Source organism: Heptranchias perlo, unplaced genomic scaffold (genome assembly GCF_035084215.1).
Source record: "Heptranchias perlo isolate sHepPer1 unplaced genomic scaffold, sHepPer1.hap1 HAP1_SCAFFOLD_480, whole genome shotgun sequence".
NCBI classification, from domain to species: domain Eukaryota; kingdom Metazoa; phylum Chordata; class Chondrichthyes; order Hexanchiformes; family Hexanchidae; genus Heptranchias; species Heptranchias perlo.
Window position 1 is genome coordinate 117,704 of NW_027139495.1, and position 25,013 is coordinate 142,716.

The 25,013-nt window shown below is 50.6% G+C and overlaps 1 protein-coding gene across 1 annotated transcript in view; it reads left to right on the plus strand.

The window, feature by feature from the left end:
• The window catches only part of LOC137313774 (pupal cuticle protein Edg-91-like), a gene marked incomplete at its 3' end in the record, with an annotated part of 96,374 nt that overhangs the window by 40,940 nt on the left and 30,421 nt on the right, over positions 1-25,013 (plus strand). Inside the window, exons 2-8 of the mRNA XM_067979565.1 lie at positions 4,146-4,205; positions 9,104-9,151; positions 12,249-12,287; positions 14,919-14,981; positions 16,066-16,113; positions 18,880-18,912; positions 20,597-20,653. Of these exons, the coding sequence (XP_067835666.1) occupies positions 4,146-4,205; positions 9,104-9,151; positions 12,249-12,287; positions 14,919-14,981; positions 16,066-16,113; positions 18,880-18,912; positions 20,597-20,653 (348 nt within the window). The remainder of the gene's footprint in view (positions 1-4,145; positions 4,206-9,103; positions 9,152-12,248; positions 12,288-14,918; positions 14,982-16,065; positions 16,114-18,879; positions 18,913-20,596; positions 20,654-25,013) is intronic.

Genomic DNA, 25,013 nt, shown 5'->3' on the forward strand with positions numbered 1-25,013 from the left:
AGACAGTGATAGAGGGCACTTGGCAGTGTTGGTACAGACAGTGATAGAGGGCACTGGGCAGTATTGGTACCGGAAGTGATAGAGGGCACTGGACAGTATTGGTACAGGCAATGATAGAGGGCACTGGACAGTATTGGTGCAGGCACTGATAGAGGGCACTGGGCAGAATTGGTACAGACAGTGATAGAGGGCACTGGACAGTATTGGTACAGGCAGTGATAGAGGGCAGTGGGTAGTATTGGTACAGACAGTGATAGAGGGCAGTGGGCAGTATTGGTACAGGCAGTGATAGAGTGCACTGTGCAGTATTGGTACAGGCAGTGATAGTGGGCAGTGGGCAGTATTGGTACAGACAGTGATAGAGGGCACTGGGCAGTATTGGTACAGGCAGTGATAGAGGGCAGTGGGTAGTATTGGTACAGACAGTGATAGAGGGCACTGGGCAGTATTGGTACAGGCAGTGATAGAGGGCAGTGGGTAGTATTGGTACAGACAGTGATAGAGGGCACTGGGCAGTATTGGTACAGGCAGTGATAGAGTGCACTAGACAGTATTGGTACAGACAGCGATAGAGGGCACTGGGCAGTATTGGTACAGGCAGTGATAGATGGCACTGGCCAGTATTGGTATGGACAGTGATAGAGGGCACTGGGCAGTATTGGTACAAACAGTGATAGAGGGCACTGGGCAGTATTGGTACAGGCAGTGATAGATGGCACTGGGCAGTATTGGTATGGACAGTGATAGAGGGCACTGGGCAGCATTGGTACAGACAGTGATTGAGGGCACTGGACAGTATTGGTACCGGAAGTGATAGAGGGCACTGGACAGTATTCGTACAGGCAATGATAGAGGGCACTGGACAGTATTGGTGCAGGCACTGATAGAGGGCACTGGGCAGAATTGGTACAGACAGTGATAGAGGGCACTGGACAGTATTGGTACAGGCAGTGATAGAGGGCAGTGGGTAGTATTGGTACAGACAGTGATAGAGGGCAGTGGGCAGTATTGGTACAGGCAGTGATAGAGTGCACTGGGCAGTATTGGTACAGGCAGTGATAGTGGGCAGTGGGCAGTATTGGTACAGACAGTGATAGAGGGCACTGGGCAGTATTGGTACAGGCAGTGATAGAGGGCAGTGGGTAGTATTGGTACAGACAGTGATAGAGGGCACTGGGCAGTATTGGTACAGGCAGTGATAGAGGGCAGTGGGTAGTATTGGTACAGACAGTGATAGAGGGCACTGGGCAGTATTGGTACAGGCAGTGATAGAGTGCACTAGACAGTATTGGTACAGACAGCGATAGAGGGCACTGGGCAGTATTGGTACAGGCAGTGATAGATGGCACTGGCCAGTATTGGTATGGACAGTGATAGAGGGCACTGGGCAGTATTGGTACAGACAGTGATAGAGGGCACTGGGCAGTATTGGTACAGGCAGTGATAGATGGCACTGGGCAGTATTGGTATGGACAGTGATAGAGGGCACTGGGCAGCATTGGTACAGACAGTGATTGAGGGCACTGGACAGTATTGGTACAGACAGTGATAGAGGGCACTGGACAGTATTGGTATAGACAGTGATAGAGGGCACTGGGCAGTATTGGTACAGGCATTGATACAGGGCACTGGACTGTATTGGTACAGACAGTGATAGAGGGCACTGGACAGTATTGGTACAGGCAGTGATAGAGGGCACTGGTCAGTATTGGTATAGACAGTGATCGTGGGCACTGGACAGTATTGGTACAGACAGTGATAGAGGGCACTGGGCAGTATTGGTACAGGCAGTGATCGTGGGCAGTGGGCAGTATTGGTACAGGCAGTGATAGAGGGCACTGGGCAGCATTGGTACAGACAGTGATAGAGGGCACTGGGCAGTATTGGTACGGGCAGTGATAGAGGGCACTGGGCAGTATTGGTACAGACAGTGATAGAGGGCACTGGGCAGTATTGGTACAGGCAGTGATAGTGGGCAGTGGGCAGTATTGGTACAGGCAGTGAAAGAGGGCACTGGGCAGCATTGGTACAGGCAGTGATAGAGGGCACTGGGCAGCATTGGTACAGACAGTGATAGAGGGCACTGGGCAGTATTGGTACAGACAGCGATAGAGGGCACTGGGCAGTATTGGTACAGACAGTGATAGAGGGCACTGGGCAGTAGTGGTACAGACAGTGATAGAGGGCACTGGGCAGTATTGGTACAGGCAGTGATAGTGGGCAGTGGGCAGTATTGGTACAGGCAGTGATAGAGGGCACTGGGCAGCATTGGTACAGGCAGTGATAGACGGCACTGGGCAGTGTTGGTACAGACAGTGATAGAAGGCACTGGGCAGTATTGGTACAGACAGTGATAGAGGGCACTGGGCAGTATTGGTACAGACAGTGATAGAGGGCACTGGACAGTATTGGTACAGGAAGTGATAGAGGGCACTGGGCAGTAGTGGTACAGACAGTGATAGAGGGCACTGGGCAGTATTGGTACAGGCAGTGATAGTGGGCAGTGGGCAGTATTGGTACAGGCAGTGATAGAGGGCACTGGGCAGCATTGGTACAGGCAGTGATAGAGGGCACTGGACAGTATTGGTACAGACAGTGATAGAGGGCACTGGACAGTCTTGGTACAGGCAGTGATAGAGGGCACTGGGCAGTATTGGTACAGGCAGTGATAGAGGGCACTGGACAGTATTGGTACAGGCAATGATAGAGGGCACTGGACAGTATTGGTGCAGGCACTGATAGAGGGCACTGGGCAGTATTGGTACAGACAGTGATAGAGGGCACTGGGCAGTATTGGTACAGGCAGTGATAGAGTGCACTAGACAGTATTGGTACAGGCAGTGATAGAGGTCGCTGGGCAGTATTGGTACAGGCAGTGATAGAGGTCACTGGACAGTATTGGTACAGGCAGTGATAGATGACACTGGGCAGTATTGGTATGGACAGTGATAGAGGGCACTGGGCAGCATTGGTACAGACAGTGATTGAGGGCACTGGGCAGTATTGGTACAGACAGTGATAGAGGGCACTTGACAGTATTGGTATGGACAGTGATAGAGGGCACTGGGCAGTATTGGTACAGACAGTGATAGAGGGCACTGGGCAGTATTGGTACAGGCATTGATTCAGGGCACTGGACTGTATTGGTACAGACAGTGATAGAGGGCACTGGACAGTGTTGGTCACAGGCAGTGATAGAGAGCACTGGACAGTATTGGTACAGGCAGTGATAGAGGGCACTGGGCAGTATTGGTACAGGCAGTGATAGAGGGCACTGGACAGTATTGGTACAGACAGTGATAGAGGGCACTGGACAGTGTTGGTCACAGGCAGTGATAGAGGGCACTGGACAGTATTGGTACAGACATTGATAGAGGGCACTGGGCAGTATTGGTACGGGCAGTGATAGAGGGCACTGGGCAGTATTGGTACAGGCAGTGATAGAGGGCACTGGACAGTATTGGTACAGGCAGTGATAGAGGGCACTGGGCAGTATTGGTACAGGCAGTGATAGAGGGCACTGGACAGTATTGGTACAGGCAGTGATAGAGGGCACTGGACAGTGATAGAGGGCACTGGGCAGTATGGGTATAGACCGTGTTGGGGGCACTGGGCAGTGATAGAGGGCACTGGACAGTATTGGTACAGGCAGTGATAGAGGGCACTGGGCAGTATTGGTACAGGCAGTGATAGAGGGCACTGGACAGTGATAGAGGGCACTGGGCAGTATGAGTATAGACAGTGATGGGGGCACTGGGCAGTGATAGAGGGCACTGGACAGTATTGGTACAGGCAGTGATAGAGGGCACTGGGCAGTATTGGTACAGGTAGTGATAGAGGGCACTGGGCAGTATTGGTACAGGCAGTGATAGAGGGCACTGGACAGTATTGGTATAGACAGTGATAGAGGGAACTGGACAGCATTGGTTCAGGCAGTGATAGAGGGCACTGGGCAGTGATAGTAGGCACTGGACAGTGATAGAGGGCACTGGACAGTTTTGGTATAGACAGTGATAGAGGGCACTGGGCAGTGATAGAGGGCACTGGACAGTGATAGACGGCACTGGACTGTGATAGAGGGCACTGGCTTCCCTCTTTCTGTTAACATGGCCGTGTCTTATTTTGTGTCTCCTTTTCCTCCACAGGTTTGAAGCCCCATGGCAATGGAGCCCTTGGCCGTATGTTCCTTCCCTCTATGGGGCGAGGTAAGGATACAGAACCTCAGAATGTCTGCCGGTCCTCGGCTCATGGCCTTTCAGTGTTAGGAAGGATGCGGGCCTGGTCATCAGGTTAACCTGGCAACAGTTGCCAGGTTACCCAATTGAGCTTCTTGGAAAATGGCTGCCAGGTTGGCCTGACCTTTTCACACCTTTACCCCGTGACCTTTCAGCGTCACCTGTTGAAAGGCGAGGCCCCACTGAGCCTTAAGAACATTGGGAGCAGGAGGAGGCCATTCAGCCCCTCGTGCCTGTTCCGCCCTTCAGTCAGATCACGGCCGACCTGTCTCTCAAATCCATCTTCCCGTCTTTGCTCCATATCTCTCGATACCCAACGGAAATCCATCGATCTCATCTCCAATTGTCCCCCCAGCGTCCACAGTCTTTTCCGGGGGGGAGAGAGTTCCAGATTCCCCCTCCCCTTTGTGTGGAGAAATGCTTCCTGACTTCACCCCCTGAACGGCCTGGCTCTAATTTTAAGGTTACCACCACCCCGACCTTGTTCTGGACTCTCCCCCACCAGGTGAAGTAGTTTCTCTCTCCATCTACCCTATCAAACCCTTCACTTATCTTAAACATCTCAATTAGATCTCCCCCCACCCCTTAATCTTCCAAACTCGAGGGAACACAAGCCAATCTGGGCAACCTCTCCTCGTAATTTAACCCTTTAAGCCCCCTTTACGGAATCTGCTCTGCACCCCCTCCAAGGCCAATATATCCTTCCTCGGTTGCGGTGCCCAGAACTGAAGGCAGTCCCTCCCGATGGGGTCTGACCAGGGTCTAATGGATCATGGTGTGTCCACCTCAATAATTTGATAAGGCTTCTGTGTTGTCTTTTGCTTTGTTCTTCTTTGAAAATTAAGTTTTATGTTGAAGTTGTGGCAGCAAAGATATATTTGGGCTGAATTAATTCATCGGCAAATAGGCGTCAATGATTGATTGAGATGATCAGGTAAGGGTCGACCTCCATCGATCTCTCCCCTCCCGTGAGTCCGAGGGTGTGGTTTCGAGAACCCACCCGAGATCTTCCGGCTCACAATCCAGGCCGACACTCCCGGTGCCCGCCCTCGACATTACCAGCGTGACTACGCCACCGAAATAACTCCAGAGGCTGCGATGAGCTTCAAAGACGTCCTGAGGCGCTGAAAGGCACGATCGAAATGGGATAGAAGGAGCTTCCATTCCCGGGACGTCCCAAAGCGCACAGCAGCCAATGGAATATTTTTGGTGGCGTTATCCTGAGTTCTTTATTTGGACATAAAGTTATAACTGGGAGGACGGGTGGAATTATGAATGAGATTATAACTGGGAGGAGGATGGATGGAATTATGAATGAGATTATAACTGGGAGGAGGATGGATGGAATTATGAATGAGATTATAACTGGGGGGATGGATGGAATTATGAATGAGATTATAACTGGGGGGAGGATGGATGGAATTATGAATGAGATTATAACTGGGAGGAGGATGGATGGAATTATGAATGAGATTATAACTGGGAGGAGGATGGATGGAATTATGAATGAGATTATAACTGGGGGGATGGATGGAATTATGAATGAGATTATAACTGGGGGGATGGATGGAATTATGAATGAGATTATAACTGGGAGGAGGATGGATGGAATTATGAATGAGATTATAACTGGGGGGATGGATGGAATTATGAATGAGATTATAACTGGGGGGAGGATGGATGGAATTATGAATGAAGATTATAACTGGGAGGAGGAGGGTGGAATTATGAATGAGATTATAACTGGGGGGATGGATGGAATTATGAATGAGATTATAACTGGGAGGAGGATGGATGGAATTATGAATGAGATTATAACTGGGAGGAGGATGGATGGAATTATGAATGAGATTATAACTGGGAGGAGGGGTGGAATTATGAATGAAGATTATAACTGGGAGGAGGATGGATGGAATTATTAATGAGATTATAACTGGGAGGAGGATGGATGGAATTATGAATGAGATTATAACTGGGAGGAGGGGTGGAATTATGAATGAGATTATAACTGGGGGGAGGATGGTGGAATTATGAATGAGATTATAACTGGGAGGAGGATGGGTGGAATTATGAATGAGATTATAACTGGGAGGAGGATTGATGGAATTATGAATGAGATTATAACTGGGAGGAGGAGGGATGGAATTATGAATGAGATTATAACTGGGAGGAGGATGGGTGGATGGAATTATGAATGAGATTATAACTGGGAGGAGGATGGGTGGATGGAATTATGAATGAGATTATAACTGGGAGGAGGATGGATGGAATTATGAATGAGATTATAACTGGGAGGAGGATGGATGGAATTATGAATGAGATTATAACTGGGAGGAGGATGGATGGAATTATGAATGAGATTATAACTGGGAGGAGGATGGATGGAATTATGAATGAGATTATAACTGGGAGGAGGATGGATGGAATTATGAATGAGATTATAACTGGGAGGAGGATGGGTGGAATTATGAATGAGATTATAACTGGGGGGAGGATGGATGGAATTATGAATGAGATTATAACTGGGGGGAGGACGGGTGGAATTATGAATGAGATTATAACTGGGAGGAGGATGGATGGAATTATGAATGAGATTATAACTGGGAGGAGGAGGGATGGAATTATGAATGAGATTATAACTGGGAGGATGGATGGAATTATGAATGAGATTATAACTGGGAGGAGGATGGATGGAATTATGAATGAGATTATAACTGGGAGGAGGATGGATGGAATTATGAATGAGATTATAACTGGGAGGAGGATGGGTGGAATTATGAATGAGATTATAACTGGGAGGAGGAGGGATGGAATTATGAATGAGATTATAACTGGGAGGAGGAGGGATGGAATTATGAATGAGATTATAACTGGGAGGAGGGGTGGATGGAATTATGAATGAGATTATAACTGGGAGGAGGATGGTGGAATTATGAATGAGATTATAACTGGGAGGAGGATGGATGGAATTATGAATGAGATTATAACTGGGAGGAGGATGGATGGAATTATGAATGAGATTATAACTGGGAGGAGGATGGATGGAATTATGAATGAGATTATAACTGGGGGGATGGATGGATGGAATTATGAATGAGATTATAACTGGGAGGAGGATGGGTGGAATTATGAATGAGATTATAACTGGGAGGAGGATGGGTGGAATTATGAATGAGATTATAACTGGGAGGAGGATGGGTGGAATTATGAATGAGATTATAACTGGGAGGAGGATGGGTGGAATTATGAATGAGATTATAACTGGGGGGAGGACGGGTGGAATTATGAATGAGATTATAACTGGGAGGAGGATGGATGGAATTATGAATGAAGATTATAACTGGGAGGAGGATGGATGGAATTATGAATGAGATTATAACTGGGAGGATGGATGGGTGGAATTATGAATGAGATTATAACTGGGAGGAGGATGGATGGAATTATGAATGAAGATTATAACTGGGAGGAGGATGGATGGAATTATGAATGAAGATTATAACTGGGGGGATGGATGGAATTATGAATGAGATTATAACTGGGGGGAGGATGGATGGAATTATGAATGAAGATTATAACTGGGAGGATGGATGGAATTATGAATGAGATTATAACTGGGAGGAGGATGGATGGAATTATGAATGAGATTATAACTGGGAGGATGGATGGAATTATGAATGAGATTATAACTGGGAGGATGGATGGATGGAATTATGAATGAGATTATAACTGGGAGGAGGATGGATGGAATTATGAATGAGATTATAACTGGGAGGAGGATGGATGGAATTATGAATGAGATTATAACTGGGAGGAGGATGGATGGAATTATGAATGAAGATTATAACTGGGAGGAGGATGGATGGAATTATGAATGAGATTATAACTGGGAGGAGGATGGAATTATGAATGAGATTATAACTGGGAGGAGGATGGAATTATGAATGAGATTATAACTGGGAGGAGGATGGAATTATGAATGAGATTATAACTGGGAGGAGGATGGATGGAATTATGAATGAAGATTATAACTGGGAGGAGGATGGATGGAATTATGAATGAAGATTATAACTGGGAGGATGGATGGATGGAATTATGAATGAGATTATAACTGGGGGGATGGATGGAATTATGAATGAAGATTATAACTGGGAGGATGGATGGAATTATGAATGAGATTATAACTGGGAGGAGGATGGATGGAATTATGAATGAGATTATAACTGGGAGGAGGATGGATGGAATTATGAATGAAGATTATAACTGGGAGGATGGATGGAATTATGAATGAGATTATAACTGGGGGGATGGATGGAATTATGAATGAAGATTATAACTGGGAGGAGGATGGATGGAATTATGAATGAGATTATAACTGGGAGGAGGATGGATGGAATTATGAATGAGATTATAACTGGGAGGAGGATGGATGGAATTATGAATGAGATTATAACTGGGAGGATGGTGGAATTATGAATGAGATTATAACTGGGAGGAGGATGGATGGAATTATGAATGAGATTATAACTGGGAGGAGGATGGATGGAATTATGAATGAGATTATAACTGGGAGGATGGTGGAATTATGAATGAGATTATAACTGGGAGGAGGATGGATGGAATTATGAATGAGATTATAACTGGGGGGAGGATGGTGGAATTATGAATGAGATTATAACTGGGAGGAGGATGGATGGAATTATGAATGAGATTATAACTGGGAGGAGGGTGGATGGAATTATGAATGAAGATGATTGAGAGATGGAACCACTGATATCATTAACACCTCAGCCGAACATTCCCCCGTTATGCTCCTCACCGACTTTCTTCATCAGTTCCTGAGCATGTTCCTGGGATCATTCTCTTCGCAGGTGCTGGGATCCAGCCGGATGGAGGGGCACCTCAAATTGGCGCCAAAGGTAAGGGGGCTAGATCAGGGTCAGTGACCTGGTAGTCGAGCTGTCGAGGTGAGGTAAGGGATGGACCATTCAATTGGAGAGTTCGTGTTTCAAGAGAAACCGCGAGACAAAGGGGTTAGAGGGACCTCCCCAGATACAGGAGTGTGTGAGAGGGGGTTAGAGGGACCTCCCCAGATACAGGAGTGTGTGAGAGAGAGTGCTCAAAGTGTGGTCTAACCAAGGTATATGGAGACCAGAACTGTGCACAGTGCTCAAAGTGTGGTCTAACCAAGGTATATGGAGACCAGAACTGTGCACAGTGCTCCAAGTGTGGTCTAACCAAGGTATATGGAGACCAGAACTGTGCACAGTGCTCCAAGTGTGGTCTAACCAAGGTATATGGAGACCAGAACTGTGCCCAGTGCTCCAAGTGTGGTCTAACCAAGGTACATGGAGACCAGAACTGTGCACAGTGCTCCAAGTGTGATCTAACCAAGGTACATGGAGACCAGAACTGTGCACAGTGCTCCAAGTGTGGTCTAACCGTGGTATATGGAGACCAGAACTGTGCACAGTGCTCCAAGTGTGGTCTAACCGAGGTATATGGAGACTAGAACTGTGCACAGTGCTCCAGGTGTGGTCTAACCAAGGTATATGGAGACCAGAACTGTGCACAGTGCTCCAGGTGTGGTCTAACCCAGGATCTATCCTGTTCTCCGTATTGCAGCCCTCAGTACACACTCGGAATTGCAGGGATAAGTTCCCACATCCTCTCCTTTTTCTGTTCCCAGGAATCGGAATGGGAAATGGATTGCAACAGGCAGATTCCAAACCCAGAAAAGCCTTCGGTGTGTATCCCCTGTCGGGCTTCTCTCGGGCCCCTGCTCTGGGTTTGGGCTGCTGCAAATTAAATCAAGGTTTTGCCACGTGGCTGGGGGGGGGGGTTTCGAATAGATTGCGGACTTGCAACTTCAATGGAAATGGCATCTCTGCCTTTCCCTGCAAAGGTCTGCTCAGGCTGCCATCTGGTCTGTGCACACACTGTTGCAATCTGATTGCTGACAGGATCGACTTCAACAAAATCCCTCGTCACTCGTGAGATCCTGCCTCGGCACACCTCCAAAGTACTTCCACCACTAATGGGCAGATGTGCCCAAGGGCTGTGTTTCAATTAACCTGTTACATTGCCAATCATCTCAGCCCCAGGACATTGCTGCAGGAGTTCCTCAGGGCAGTGTCCTGGGCCCAACCATCTTCAGCTGCTTCATCAATGACCTTCCCTCCATCATAAGGTCAGAAACAGGGATGTTCGCTGATGATTGCACAGTGCTCAGTTCCATTCGCAACCCCTCAGATAATGAAGCAGTCCGAGCCCGCATGCAGCAAGACCTGGACAACATCCAGGCTTGGGCTGATAAGTGGCAAGTAACATTCGCGCCAGATAAGTGCCAGGCAATGACCATCTCCAACAAGAGAGGGTCTAACCACCTCCCCTTGACATTCAACGGCATTACCATCGCCGAATCCCCCACCATCAACATCCTGGGGGTCACCATTGACCAGAAATTTAACTGGACCAGCCATATAAATACTGTGGCGACAAGAGCAGGTCAGAGGCTGGGTATTCTGCGGCGAGTGACTCACCTCCTGACTCCCCAAAGCCTTTCCACCATCTACAAGGCACAAGTCAGGAGTGTGATGGAATACTCTCCACTTGCCTGGATGAGTGCAGCTCCAACAACACTCAAGAAGCTCGACACCATCCAGGACAAAGCAGCCCGCTTGATTGGCACCCCATCCACCACCCTAAACATTCACTCCCTTCATCACCGGCGCACAGTGGCTGCAGTGTGGACCATCCACAGGATGCACTGCAGCAACTCGCCAAGGCTTCTTCGACAGCACCTCCCAAACCCGCGACCTCTACCACCTAGAAGGACAAGGGCAGCAGGCACATGGGAACAACACCACCTGCACGTTCCCCTCCGAGTCACACACCATCCCGACTTGGAAATATATCGGCCGTTCCTTCATCGTCGCTGGGTCAAAATCCTGGAACTCCCTTCCTAACAGCACTGTGGGAGAACCTTCACCACACGGACTGCAGCGGTTCAAGAAGGCGGCTCACCACCACCTTCTCAAGGGCAATTAGGGATGGGCAATAAATGCCTCTTTCCTTCTCTCTGCTCTTTCCCTCTTTTTTTCCCTATCTGCCTGCCTCTTCTCTCCACCTGATTTTATCTCTCTGTTTCTCTGCCTCTCTTCTTTCTTTGTCTCACTCTCTCTCTCCTCTTCCGCTCCTCTCGTTTTCTGTCTGCACCCCCCTCTCCCCTCTCATTCTCTCTCTCACTGTCGGAGAGAGAGAGAGAGAGAGTATTGAAAGCAAGAGAGAGACAGCAAAGCCAGACGAATAAAGCAGAGAACACAGAAGTTTGGGGACTGAGATTGGGATGGATTAAGCTGCTTCTTTGGAGGGGACACCTAAATGAAGGCCTTAGAGAGGGTGCAGAAGAGATTTACCAGAATGATTCCAGGGATGAGGGACTTTAGTTCCGTGGACAGACTGGAGAAGCTGGGGTTGTTCTCCTTGGAACAGAGACGGTTGCGAGGAGATTTGATCGAGGTGTTCAAAATCAAGAAGGGTCCAGACAGAGTAGATAGAGAGAAACTGTTCCCATTGGTGGAAGGGTCAAGGACCAGAGGACACAGATTTAAGGTGATTGGCCAAAGAACCAAAGGTGAGATGAGGAGAAACTTTTTTACCCAGCGAGTGGTGAGGATCTGGAATGCACTGCCCGAGGGGGTGGTGGAGGCAGATTCAATCATGGCCTTCAAAAGGCAACTGGATAAGTACTTGAAGGGAAAAAATGTGCAGGGGCTACGGGGAAAGGGCGGGGGGAATTGGACTGGCTGGATTGCTCTCGCAGAGAGAGCCGGCACGGACTCGATGGGCCAAATGGCCTCCTTCCGTGCTGTAAACCTTTCTACGATTCTATTCTGGTCTGTGAAATGAGGGAAGGGGGAACAGGTTGGGTATGAGGAGGGGGAGGTAGGGGGGAAAGGATGGGAAGGCGGTGTTTTGATGAACTAATGAGTCTCTTGTGATCTCTTGCTCCAGGGCTGGGACCATACGGACTCCAGAACGGCTACCGAATGGGTAAGTGATCAGCCAAACCTGGGCTCAAGATCTGCCTCAGATACAGGAGTGTGAGAGAGAGTGGGTTAGAGGGACCTCTCCAGATACAGGAGTGTGAGAGAGTGGGTTAGAGAGACCTCCCCAGATACAGGAGTGTGAGAGAGAGGGGTTAGAGGGACCTCCCCAGATACAGGAGTGTGAGAGAGGGGTTAGAGGGACCTCCCCTGATACAGGAGTGTGAGAGAGGGGGTTAGAGGGACCTCCCCAGATACAGAAGTGTGAGAGAGGGGTTAGAGGGACCTCCCCTGATATAGGAGTGTGAGAGAGGGGTTAGAGGGACCTCCCCAGATACAGGAGTGTGAGAGAGGGGTTAGAGGGACCTCCCCAGATACAGGAGTGTGAGAGAGAGGGGGCTAGAGGTACCTCCCCAGATAAAGGAGTGTGAGAGAGAGGAGTTAGAGGGACCTCCCCAGATACAGGAGTGTGAGAGAGGGGGTTAGAGGGACCTCCCCAGATACAGGAGTTTGAGAGAGGGGGTTAGAGGGACCTCCCCAGATACAGGAGTTTGAGAGAGGGGTTGGAGGGACCTCCCCAGATACAGGAGTGTGAGAGAGGGGCTAGAGGTACCTCCCCAGATAAAGGAGTGTGAGAGAGAGGAGTTGGAGGGACCTCCCCAGATACAGGAGTTTGAGGGAGGGGTTGGAGGGACCTCCCCAGATGCAGGAGTGTGAGAGAGGGTGTTAGAGAGACCCACCAGATACAGGAGTGTGGGACAGGTGGTTAGAGAGACCTCCCCAGATACAGGAGTGTGGGACAGGTGGTTAGAGGGACCTCCCTAGATACAGGAGTGAGAGAGAAGGGTTAGAGGGACCTCCCCAGATACAGGAGCGTGAGAGAGAGGTTAGAGGGACCACCCCAGGTCTCAGTGCAAATTGGTTTTTATGCAACTGAGTTGTTTCGGAGATGTGTTTGGCATTAAAGAGGGAACTGATTTACAGAATGATGTGTCTCTAAAGAACAGTTAACGAGGAGGGTACTTTATTGCCCATTAATGTTTTGCTGTCTGAAGCCAAGTGCCTTTCGGATTCTTGGTGAGACGTTTACATCGAAAGAAGCAATTGGGGGGACTGGGTGTCAGTCTTGGGATTGAGTTGAAACCCAATCTCCCATAATTTCCAGCCTCTTCAACCTTTTTTTCGGCCCTTACACTCTCCTCGATGTGGATTTACAAGAATACGTAGTGGCTGGAGTCATACCTAGCACAAAGGAAGATGGGAGTGGTTGTTGGAGGCCAATCATCTCAGCCCCAGGACATTGCTGCAGGAGCTCCTCAGGGCAGTGTCCAAGGCCCAACCATCTTCAGCTGCTTCATCAATGACCTTCCCTCCATCATAAGGTCAGAAACAGGGATGTTCGCTGATGATTGCACAGTGCTCAGTTCCATTCGCAACCCCTCAGATAATGAAGCAGTCCGAGCCCGCATGCAGCAAGACCTGGACAACATCCAGGCTTGGGCTGATAAGTGGCAAGTAACATTCGCGCCAGGCAAGTGCCAGGCAATGACCATCTCCAACAACAGAGAGTCTAACCACCTCCCCTTGACATTCAACGGCATTACCATCGCCGAATCCCCCACCATCAACATCCTGGGGGTCACCATTGACCAGAATCTTAACTGGACCAGCCATATAAATACTGTCTACGAGAGCAGGTCAGAGGCTGGGTATTCTGCGGCGAGTGACTCACCTCCTGACTCCCCAAAGCCTTTCCACCATCTACAAGGCACAAGTCAGGAGTGTGATGGAATACTCTCCACTTGCCTGGATGAGTGCAGCTCCAACAATACTCAAGAAGCTGGACACCATCCAGGACAAAGCAGCCCGCTTGATTGGCACCCCATCCACCACCCTAAACATTCACTCCCTTCATCACCGGCGCACAGTGGCTGCAGTGTGGACCATCCACAGGATGCACTGCAGAAACTCGCCAAGGCTTCTTCGACAGCACCTCCCAAACCCGCGACCTCTACCACCTAGAAGGACAAGGGCAGCAGGCACATGGGAACAACACCACCTGCACGTTCCCCTCCGAGTCACACACCATCCCGACTTGGAAATATATCGGCCGTTCCTTCATCGTCGCTGGGTCAAAATCCTGGAACTCCCTTCCTAACAGCACTGTGGGAGAACCTTCACCACACGGACTGCAGCGGTTCAAGAAGGCGGCTCACCACCACCTTCTCAAGGGGCAATTAGGGATGGGCAATAAATGCCGGCCTCGCCAGCGACGCCCACATCCCATGAACGAATAATAAAAATGTAGTTGAAGGATGGGACAGCGAAGGGAATTCTCCAAATCAGAGCGAGGGAGCGAGAGGTCCAGGGAGGCCTGAAATCGGCCTCACTCAGCACAGGTGGTTCAAGAAGGCGGCTCACCACCACCTTCTCAAGGGGGCGATGAAGGGATGGACAATAAATGCCGGCCTCGCCAGCGACGCCCGCAACCTGAGAGTAAATAATAACGAACAGGGCAGAGCTCTGAGCCAAGCTGTGAAGCTCAGTGTCTGACCAATGTCTACCAGTTCAGGAGATCCAAGCCCGGGGTCACAACCCTCAAACGCTCCACCAAACCCCCTCTCTCTTCTTCCCTTAGGACCTGGCCAAGGATTACGCAGAGGAGGGTTGGGGATGGCTGGAAAAGGCCCGAAACCGGCAGGTGAGTTCGCAAAAAACATTAGCTCTCAATGTCTTTCTCTTACTCCAGTCGGCAATTGAGGCGCAGGTCAATGAGGGTAAAGGGAGAAAGTGGAAAAAGAGGCCCATGGACACTCTCCCCTATCATGGACTCTCCCCACCCATTTAATCTCCTCCCACAGCCCATGTACACTCTCCCCTGTCATGGACTCTCCCCACCCATTTAATCTCCTCCAACAGCCCATGTGCACTCTCCCCTATCATGGACTCTCCCCACCCATTTAATCTCCTCCCACAGCCCATGTACACTCTCCCCTATCATGGACTCTCCCCACCCATTTAATCTCCTCCCACAGCCCATGTACACTCTCCCCTATCATGGACTCTCCCCACCCATTTAATCTCCTCCCACAGCCCATGGACACTCTCCCCTATCATGGACTCTCCCCACCCATTTAATCTCCTCCCACAGCCCCATGGACACTCCCCCCTATCATGGACTCTCCCCACCCATTTAATCTCCTCCAACAGCCCATGTGCACTCTCCCCTATCATGGACTCTCCCCACCCATTTAATCTCCTCCCACAGCCCATGGACACTCTCCCCTATCATGGACTCTCCCCACCCATTTAATCTCCTCCCACAGCCCATGGACACTCTCCCCTATCATGGGCTCTCCCCACCCATTTAATCTCCCCCCACAGCCCATGTACACTCTCCCCTATCATGGACTCTCCCCACCCATTTAATCTCCTCCCACAGCCCATGGACACTCTCCCCTATCATGGACTCTCCCCACCCATTTAATCTCCTCCCACAGCCCATCTACACTCTCCCCTATCATGGACTCTCCCCACCCATTTAATCTCCTCCCACAGCCCATGGACACTCTCCCCTATCATGGACTCTCCCCACCCATTTAATCTCCTCCCACAGCCCATGGACACTCTCCCCTATCATGGACTCTCCCCACCCATTTAATCTCCTCCCACAGCCCATGGACCTTCTCCCCGATCATGGGCTGGTTTACTCTGGGACTGAATGGACTGATTCCTTCGATGAGAGGCTTTTCTTTATGAACACTGGTTCTATGTTATTGTTTCAGCTTTCGGTGCTGGCACTGCATACCCACTCGGGGCTCGACCAATGGGAGGTGAGTGCTCGGGACAATTTGTACTGCAGTCTAATTTTGAATCCCTCTGTTACATCTGCCCTTAAACTTCTCTGCTCTGAGGAGAACATTCCCACGTTCTCCAGTCTCTCCACATAACTGAGGTCCCTCATCCCTGGAACCATTCTGGTAAATCTCCTCCGCACCCTCTCCAAGGCCGTCACATCCTTCCTAAAGTGCGCTGCCCAGAAATGGACACAACCCCCCAGTTGAGGCCGAACCAGTGTTTTATAAAGGTTTAGCATAACTCCCTTGCTTTTGTGCTCTATGCCTCGATTAATAAAGCCCAGGATCCCCTATGCTTTTTTAACGGCCTTCTCAACTTGTCCTGCCACCTTCAAAGATTTGTGCACACACACCCCCAGGTCTCTCTGTTCCTGCACCCTTTAAAATTCCTTTCAGTTCCAACGTCCTGCTCTCACCTTATGGTGGCCAATCCTTTAGGATTGCTCTGGAGTCTCCGGCAATCGCAGATTCATCTCCAGGACACTCCTGTGAGCAACGGCCAGCAGTAAATCATAGGGGCGTTAAAATAGAGTGGATCTCTTTGAACACTTTCTGATATCCCTCAATCCCACCTACCCACCTTCTCCCCATATCCCTCAAACCCACCGACTCACCTTCTCTCCATATCCCTCAATCCCACCGACTCACCTTATCCCCATATCCCTCAATCCCACCTACCCACCTTCTCTCCATATTCCTCAAACCCACCTACCCACCTTCTCCCCATATCCCCCAACCCCACCTACCCACCTTCTCCCCATATCCCTCAATCCCACCTACCCACCTTCTCCCCATATCCCCCAACCCCACCGACTCACCTTCTCCCCATATCCCTCAATCCCACCTACCCACCTTCTCCCCATATCCCTCAATCCCACCTACCCACCTTCTCCCCATATCCCTCAATCCCACCTACCCACCTTCTCCCCATATCCCTCAATCCCACCTACCCACCTTCTGCCCATATCCCTCAATCCCACCTACCCACCTTCTCCCCATATCCCTCAATCCCACCTACCCACCTTCTCCCCATATTCCTCAATCCCACCTACCCACCTTCTCCCCACATCCCTCAATCCCACCTACCCACCTTCTCCCCATATCCCTCAATCCCACCTACCCACCTTCTCCCCATATCCCCCAATCCCACCTACCCACCTTCTCCCCATATCCCCCAATCCCACCTACCCACCTTCTCCCCATATCCCTCAATCCCACCTACCCACCTTCTCCCCATATCCCTCAATCCCACCTACCCACCTTCTCCCCATATCCCTCAATCCCACCTACCCACCTTCTCCCCATATCCCCCAATCCCACCTACCCACCTTCTCCCCATATCCCCCAATCCCACCTACCCACCTTCTCCCCATATCCCCCAATCCCACCTTTCCGGTTGACTGTGGGAAGGCGGGGCCCCCGGGAGGATGGACACGTCGGCCAACCAATGGCGGGAGCTTGGGGCCGGAGCAGGTAATGAAACCTTAATTGTTGAGGCCGGCCAAAAGATCTGAGATTCTACGCTTTAGAGAAGGGTAGACTTAGGGGAGATCTGATCGGGGTTCATGAGACGATGACGAGGTTGTGTTCCAGTTGACCGTTTATTCCAAAGCAGGGGGTGATCGGGGCTTGGGAGGGGGCGGTCACAATTCTAAATTGGACAAGGCAAGAGCTAGAAGTCAAGGAGGTGCTTCTTCCCCAGGAGAAATTGCGGAGCTCTGCTTGTGTGGCGGACACTGAGTGTTGGAGTTCCTTCAAGCCAGAGCTGGAACCTGTTTCTGGCTGGGATGGACATCAACTTGCCCAAAGAGTGTGGTCAACGTATAGAATTCAGGGCCAGAGCGATCTCCTAATCTAGTTTTTAGTGTCCAAGCGGCATTGGCGGGGGGTCCTAGAACATCCCGTACTTTTGGGTGGGGCGGGGAGTGTATGTTTGGTAATAGACAAGGTATCAGGACTGGGTGGACCAGAGGGTCTTGTCCCACCTGGCTGTGCTTGTACGTATCTCCCCGACTTTAGCGACTCTGGTCTCGCACTGTTTTTAACCTCGGTCGTTCTGGGCCATGGCCCTCCCCTCAGGGCTCTCAGCGAGACTAGAGTTGTCTCCATCTCCGTCAGACCAGTGATTGACCCCCCTACTGCCGGTCTTCTTCTTTTCGTTCATGGGATGTGGGCGTCGCTGGCGAGGCCAGCATTTATTGCCCATCCCTAATTGCCCCTTGAGAAGGTGGTGGTGAGCCGCCTTCTTGAACCGCTGCAGTCCGTGTGGTGAAGGTTCTCCCACAGTGCTGTTAGGAAGGGAGTTCCAGGATTTGGACCCAGCGATGATGAAGGAACGGCCGATATATTTCCAAGTCGGGATGGTGTGTGACTCGGAGGGGAACGTGCAGGTGGTGTTGTTCCCATGTGCCTGCTGCCCTTGTCCTTCTAGGTGGTAGAGGTCGTGGGTTTGGGAGGTGCTGTCGAAGAAGCCTTGGCGAGTTGCTGCAGTGCATCCTGTGGATGGTCCACACTGCAGCCACGGTACGCCGGTGGTGAAGGGAGTGAATGTTTAGGGTGGTGGATGGGGTGCCAATCAAGCGGGCTGCTTTGTCCTGGATGGTGTCGAGCTTCTTGAGTGTTGTTGGAGCTGCACTCATCCAGGCAAGTGGAGAGTATTCCATCACACTCCTGACTTGTGCCTTGTAGATGGCGGAAAGGCTTTGGGGAGTCAGGAGGTGAGTCACTGTTTCTGTTTTTCAGTTCCAGGAGGCCTGGGCGGTAAAAGGAAACCAGGTAATTTGTGGCTCGAGGGGATTGGGAGAGGGACGTGAAGGGAGGGGGGAGCGTTTCACCCAAAGGGGCATCGAGGGGTGGAATAATTGACCAAGGCAGGACATTGAAGGGGCAAGAGTGTAAATGGGGACAAGGGGCAATCAGATGGGGTTGTGGAGAGAGAAGAGATTGATGGACATGGGGAGAAGGTGGGATTGGGGGATATGGGGAGAAGGTGGGTGGGTGGGATTGGGGGATATGGGGAGAAGGTGGGTGGGTGGGATTGGGGGATATGGGGAGAAGGTGGGGAGGTGGGATTGGGTGATATGGGGAGAAGGTGGGTTGGTGGGATTGGGTGATATGGGGAGAAGGTGGGTAGGTGGGATTGGGGGATACGGGGAGAAGGTGGGTAGGTGGGATTGAGGGATATGGAGAGAAGGTGAGTAGGTGGGATTGGGGGATATGGGGAGAAGGTGGGTAGGTGGGATTGGGGGATATGGGGAGAAGGTGGGTAGATGGGATTGGGGGATATGGGGAGAAGGTGGGTAGGTGGGATTGGAGGATATGGGGAGAAGGTGGGTAGGTGGGATTGGGGGATATGGGGAGAAGGTGGGTAGGTTGGGGTCGGGGGATATGGGGAGAAGGTGGGTAGGTTGGGGTTGGGGGATATGGAGAGAAGGTGGGTAGGTGGGATTGAGGGATATGGAGAGAAGGTGGGTAGGTGGGATTGGGGGATACGGGGAGAAGGTGGGTAGGTGGGATTGTGGGATATGGGGAGAAGGTGGGTAGGTGGGATTGGGGGATATGGGGAGAAGGTGGGTAGGTGGGATTGGGGGATATGGGGAGAAGGTGGGTAGGTGGGATTGGGGGATATGGGGAGAAGGTGGGTTGGTGGGATTGGGGGATATGGGGAGAAGGTGGGTAGGTGGGATTGGGGGATATGGAGAGAAGGTGGGTAGGTGGGGTTGAGGGATATGGGGAGAAGGTGGGTTGGTGGGGTTGAAGGATATGGGGAGAAGGTGGGTAGGTGGGATTGGGGGATATGGGGAGAAGGTGGGTTGGTGGGGTTGAAGGATATGGGGAGAAGGTGGGTAGCTGGGATTGGGGGATATGGGGAGAAGGTGGGTTGGTGGGATTGGGGGATATGGGGAGAAGGTGGGTTGGTGGGGTTGAAGGATATGGGGAGAAGGTGGGTAGCTGGGATTGGGGGATATGGGGAGAAGGTGGGCAGGTGGGATTGGGGGATATGGGGAGAAGGTGGGTAGGTGGGATTGGGGGATATGGGGAGAAGGTGGGTTGGTGGGATTGGGTGATATGGGGAGAAGGTGGGTAGGTGGGATTGGGGGATATGGGGAGAAGGTGGGTAGGTGGGATTGGGGGATATGGGGAGAAGGTGGGTAGGTGGGATTGAGGGATATGGGGAGAAGGTGAGTAGGTGGGATTGGGGGATATGGGGAGAAGGTGGGTAGGTGGGATTGGGGGATATGGAGAGAAGGTGGGTAGGTGGGATTGGGGGATATGGGGAGAAGGTGGGTAGGTGGGATTGGGGGATATGGGGAGAAGGTGGGTCGGTGGGATTGGGGGATATGGGGAGAAGGTGGGTCGGTGGGATTAATATGGAGTGGACTTTCTCCAAAGCAGATATCACCAATCCAGGTGCCTTCAGTGACGCGAATTCCTCTGACATCATCGATTGTGTCCACAGGTTACGGAGTTCCAGGAAACGGATTTCCAACAGGCTATCAGAACGGATACATCAATGGTGAGGATCACGGGGAGAAATTCCAGCAATACAGTCCCTGGGATGAGGGAGATGGATTATTCAGACAGACTCTGGGATGTGGGAGATGGATTATTCAGACAGTCCCTGGGATGAGGGAGATGGATTATTCAGACAGTCCCTGGGATGAGGGAGATGGATTATTCAGACAGTCCCTGGGATGAGGGAGATGGATTATTCAGACAGTCCCTGGGATGAGGGAGATGGTTTATTCAGACAGTCCCTGGGATGAGGGAGATGGTTTATTCAGACCGTCCCTGGGATGAGGGAGATGGATTATTCAGACAGTCCCTGGGATGTGGGAGATTGATTATTCAGACAGTCCCTGGGATGAGGGAGATGGATTATTCAGACAGTCCCTGGGATGAGGGAGATGGATGATTCAGACAGTCCCTGTGATGAGGGAGATGGTTTATTCAGACAGTCCCTGGGATGAGGGAGATGGTTTATTCAGACAGTCCCTGGGATGAGGGAGATGGATTATTCAGACAGTCCCTGGGATGAGGGAGATGGATTATTCAGACAGTCCCTGGGATGAGGGAGATGGATTATTCAGACAGTCCCTGGGATGAGGGAGATGGATTATTCAGACAGTCCCTGGGATGAGGGAGATGGATTATTCAGACAGTCCCTGGGATGAGGGAGATGGATTATTGAGACAGTCCCTGGGATGAGGGAGATGGATTATTCAGACAGTCCCTGGGATGAGGGAGATGGTTTATTCAGACAGTCCCTGGGATGAGGGAGATGGATTATTCAGACAGTCCCTGGGATGAGGGAGATGGATTATTCAGACAGTCCCTGGGATGAGGGAGATGGATGATTCAGACAGTCCCTGTGATGAGGGAGATGGTTTATTCAGACAGTCCCTGGGATGAGGGAGATGGTTTATTCAGACAGTCCCTGGGATGAGGGAGATGGATTATTCAGACAGTCCCTGGGATGAGGGAGATGGATTATTCAGACAGTCCCTGGGATGAGGGAGATGGATTATTCAGACAGTCCCTGGGATGAGGGAGATGGATTATTCAGACAGTCCCTGGGATGAGGGAGATGGATTATTCAGACAGTCCCTGGGATGAGGGAGATGGATTATTGAGACAGTCCCTGGGATGAGGGAGATGGATTATTCAGACAGTCCCTGGGATGAGGGAGATGGATTATTCAGACAGTCCCTGGGATGTGGGAGATGGATTATTGAGACAGTCCCTGGGATGAGGGAGATGGATTATTCAGACAGTCCCTGGGATGAGGGAGATGGATTATTCAGACAGTCCCTGGGATGAGGGAGATGGATTATTCAGACAGTCCCTGGGATGAGGGAGATGGATTATTCAGACAGTCCCTGGGATGAGGGAGATGGTTTATTCAGACAGACTCTGGGATGAGGGAGATGGATTATTCAGACAGTCCCTGGGATGAGGGAGATGGATTATTCAGACAGACTCTGGGATGAGGGAGATGGATTATTCAGACAGTCCCTGGGATGAGGGAGATGGTGTATTCAGACAGACTCTGGGATGAGGGAGATGGATTATTCAGACAGTCCCCGGGATGAGGGAGATGGATTATTCAGACAGTCCCTGGGATGAGGGAGATGGATTATTCAGACAGTCCCTGGGATGAGGGAGATGGATTATTCAGACAGTCCCCGGGATGAGGGAGATGGATTATTCAGACAGTCCCTGGGATGAGGGAGATGGTTTATTCAGACAGTCCCTGGGATGAGGGAGATGGATTATTCAGACTGTCCCTGGGATGAGGGAGATGGATTATTCAGACAGTCCCTGGGATGAGGGAGATGGATTATTCAGACAGTCCCTGGGATGAGGGAGATGGATTATTCAGACAGTCCCTGGGATGTGGGAGATGGATTATTCAGACAGTCCCTGGGATGAGGGAGATGGATTATTCAGACAGTCCCTGGGATGAGGGAGATGGATTATTCAGACAGTCCCTGGGATGAGGGAGATGGATTATTCAGACAGTCCCTGGGATGAGGGAGATGGATTATTCAGACAGTCCCTGGGATGAGGGAGATGGATTATTCAGACAGTCCCTGGGATGAGGGAGATGGATTATTCAGACAGTCCCTGGGATGAGGGAGATGGTTTATTCAGAAAGTCCCTGGGATGAGGGAGATGGATTATTCAGACAGACCCTGGGATGAGGGAGATGGTTTATTCAGACATTCCCTGGGATGAGGGAGATGGATTATTCAGACAGTCCCTGGGATGAGGGAGATGGATTATTCAGACAGTCCCTGGGATGAGGGAGATGGATTATTCACACAGTCCCTGGGATGAGGGAGATGGTTTATTCAGACAGTCCCTGGGATGAGGGAGATGGATTATTCAGACAGTCCCTGGGATGAGGGAGATGGATTATTCAGACAGTCCCTGGGATGAGGGAGATGGATTATTCAGACAGTCCCTGGGATGAGGGAGATGGTTTATTCAGACAGTCCCTGGGATGAGGGAGATGGATTATTCAGACAGTCCCTGGGATGAGGGAGATGGATTATTCAGACAGTCCCTGGGATGAGGGAGATGGATTATTCAGACAGTCCCTGGGATGAGGGAGATGGATTATTCAGACAGTCCCTGGGATGAGGGAGATGGATTATTCAGACAGTCCCCGGGATGAGGGCGATGGATTATTCAGACAGTCCCTAGGATGAGGGAGATGGTTTATTCAGACAGTCCCTGGGATGAGGGAGATGGATTATTCAGACTGTCCCTGGGATGAGGGAGATGGATTATTCAGACAGTCCCTGGGATGAGGGAGATGGATTATTCAGACAGTCCCTGGGATGAGGGAGATGGATTATTCAGACAGTCCCAGGGATGTGGGAGATGGATTATTCAGACAGTCCCTGGGATGAGGGAGATGGATTATTCAGACAGTCCCTGGGATGAGGGAGATGGATTATTCAGACAGTCCCTGGGATGAGGGAGATGGATTATTCAGACAGTCCCTGGGATGAGGGAGATGGATTATTCAGACAGTCCCTGGGATGAGGGAGATGGATTATTCAGACAGTCCCTGGGATGAGGGAGATGGATTATTCAGACAGTCCCTGGGATGAGGGAGATGGATTATTCAGACAGTCCCAGGGATGAGGGAGATGGATTATTCAGACAGTCCCTGGGATGAGGGAGATGGATTATTCAGACAGTCCCTGGGATGAGGGAGATGGATTATTCAGACAGTCCCTGGGATGAGGGAGATGGATTATTCAGACAGTCCCTGGGATGAGGGAGATGGATTATTCAGACAGTCCCTGGGATGAGGGAGATGGATTATTCAGACAGTCCCTGGGATGAGGGAGATGGTTTATTCAGAAAGTCCCTGGGATGAGGGAGATGGATTATTCAGACAGTCCCTGGGATGAGGGAGATGGTTTATTCAGACAGTCCCTGGGATGAGGGAGATGGATTATTCAGACAGTCCCTGGGATGAGGGAGATGGATTATTCAGACAGTCCCTGGGATGAGGGAGATGGTTTATTCAGACAGTCCCTGGGATGAGGGAGATGGATTATTCAGACAGTCCCTGGGATGAGGGAGATGGATGATTCAGACAGTCCCTGGGATGAGGGAGATGGATTATTCAGACAGTCCCTGGGATGAGGGAGATGGATTATTCAGACAGTCCCTGGGATGAGGGAGATGGATTATTCAGACAGTCCCTGGGATGAGGGAGATGGATTATTCAGACAGTCCCAGGGATGAGGGAGATGGATTATTCAGACAGTCCCTGGGATGAGGGAGATGGATTATTCAGACAGTCCCTGGGATGAGGGAGATGGATTATTCAGACAGTCCCTGGGATGAGGGAGATGGATTATTCAGGCAGTCCCTGGGATGAGGGAGATGGATTATTCAGACAGTCCCTGGGATGAGGGAGATGGATTATTCAGACAGTCCCTGGGATGAGGGAGTTGGATTATTCAGACAGTCCCTGGGATGAGGGAGATGGATGATTCAGACAGTCCCTGGGATGAGGGAGATGGATTATTCAGACAGTCCCTGGGATGAGGGAGATGGTTTATTCAGACAGTCCCTGGGATGAGGGAGATGGATTATTCAGACAGTCCCTGGGATGAGGGAGATGGATGATTCAGACAGTCCCTGGGATGAGGGAGATGGATTATTCAGACAGTCCCTGGGATGAGGGAGATGGATTATTCAGACAGTCCCTGGGATGAGGGAGATGGTTTATTCAGACAGTCCCTGGGATGAGGGAGATGGTTTATTCAGACAGTCCCTGGGATGAGGGAGATGGATTATTCAGACAGTCCCTGGGATGAGGGAGATGGATTATTCAGACAGTCCCTGGG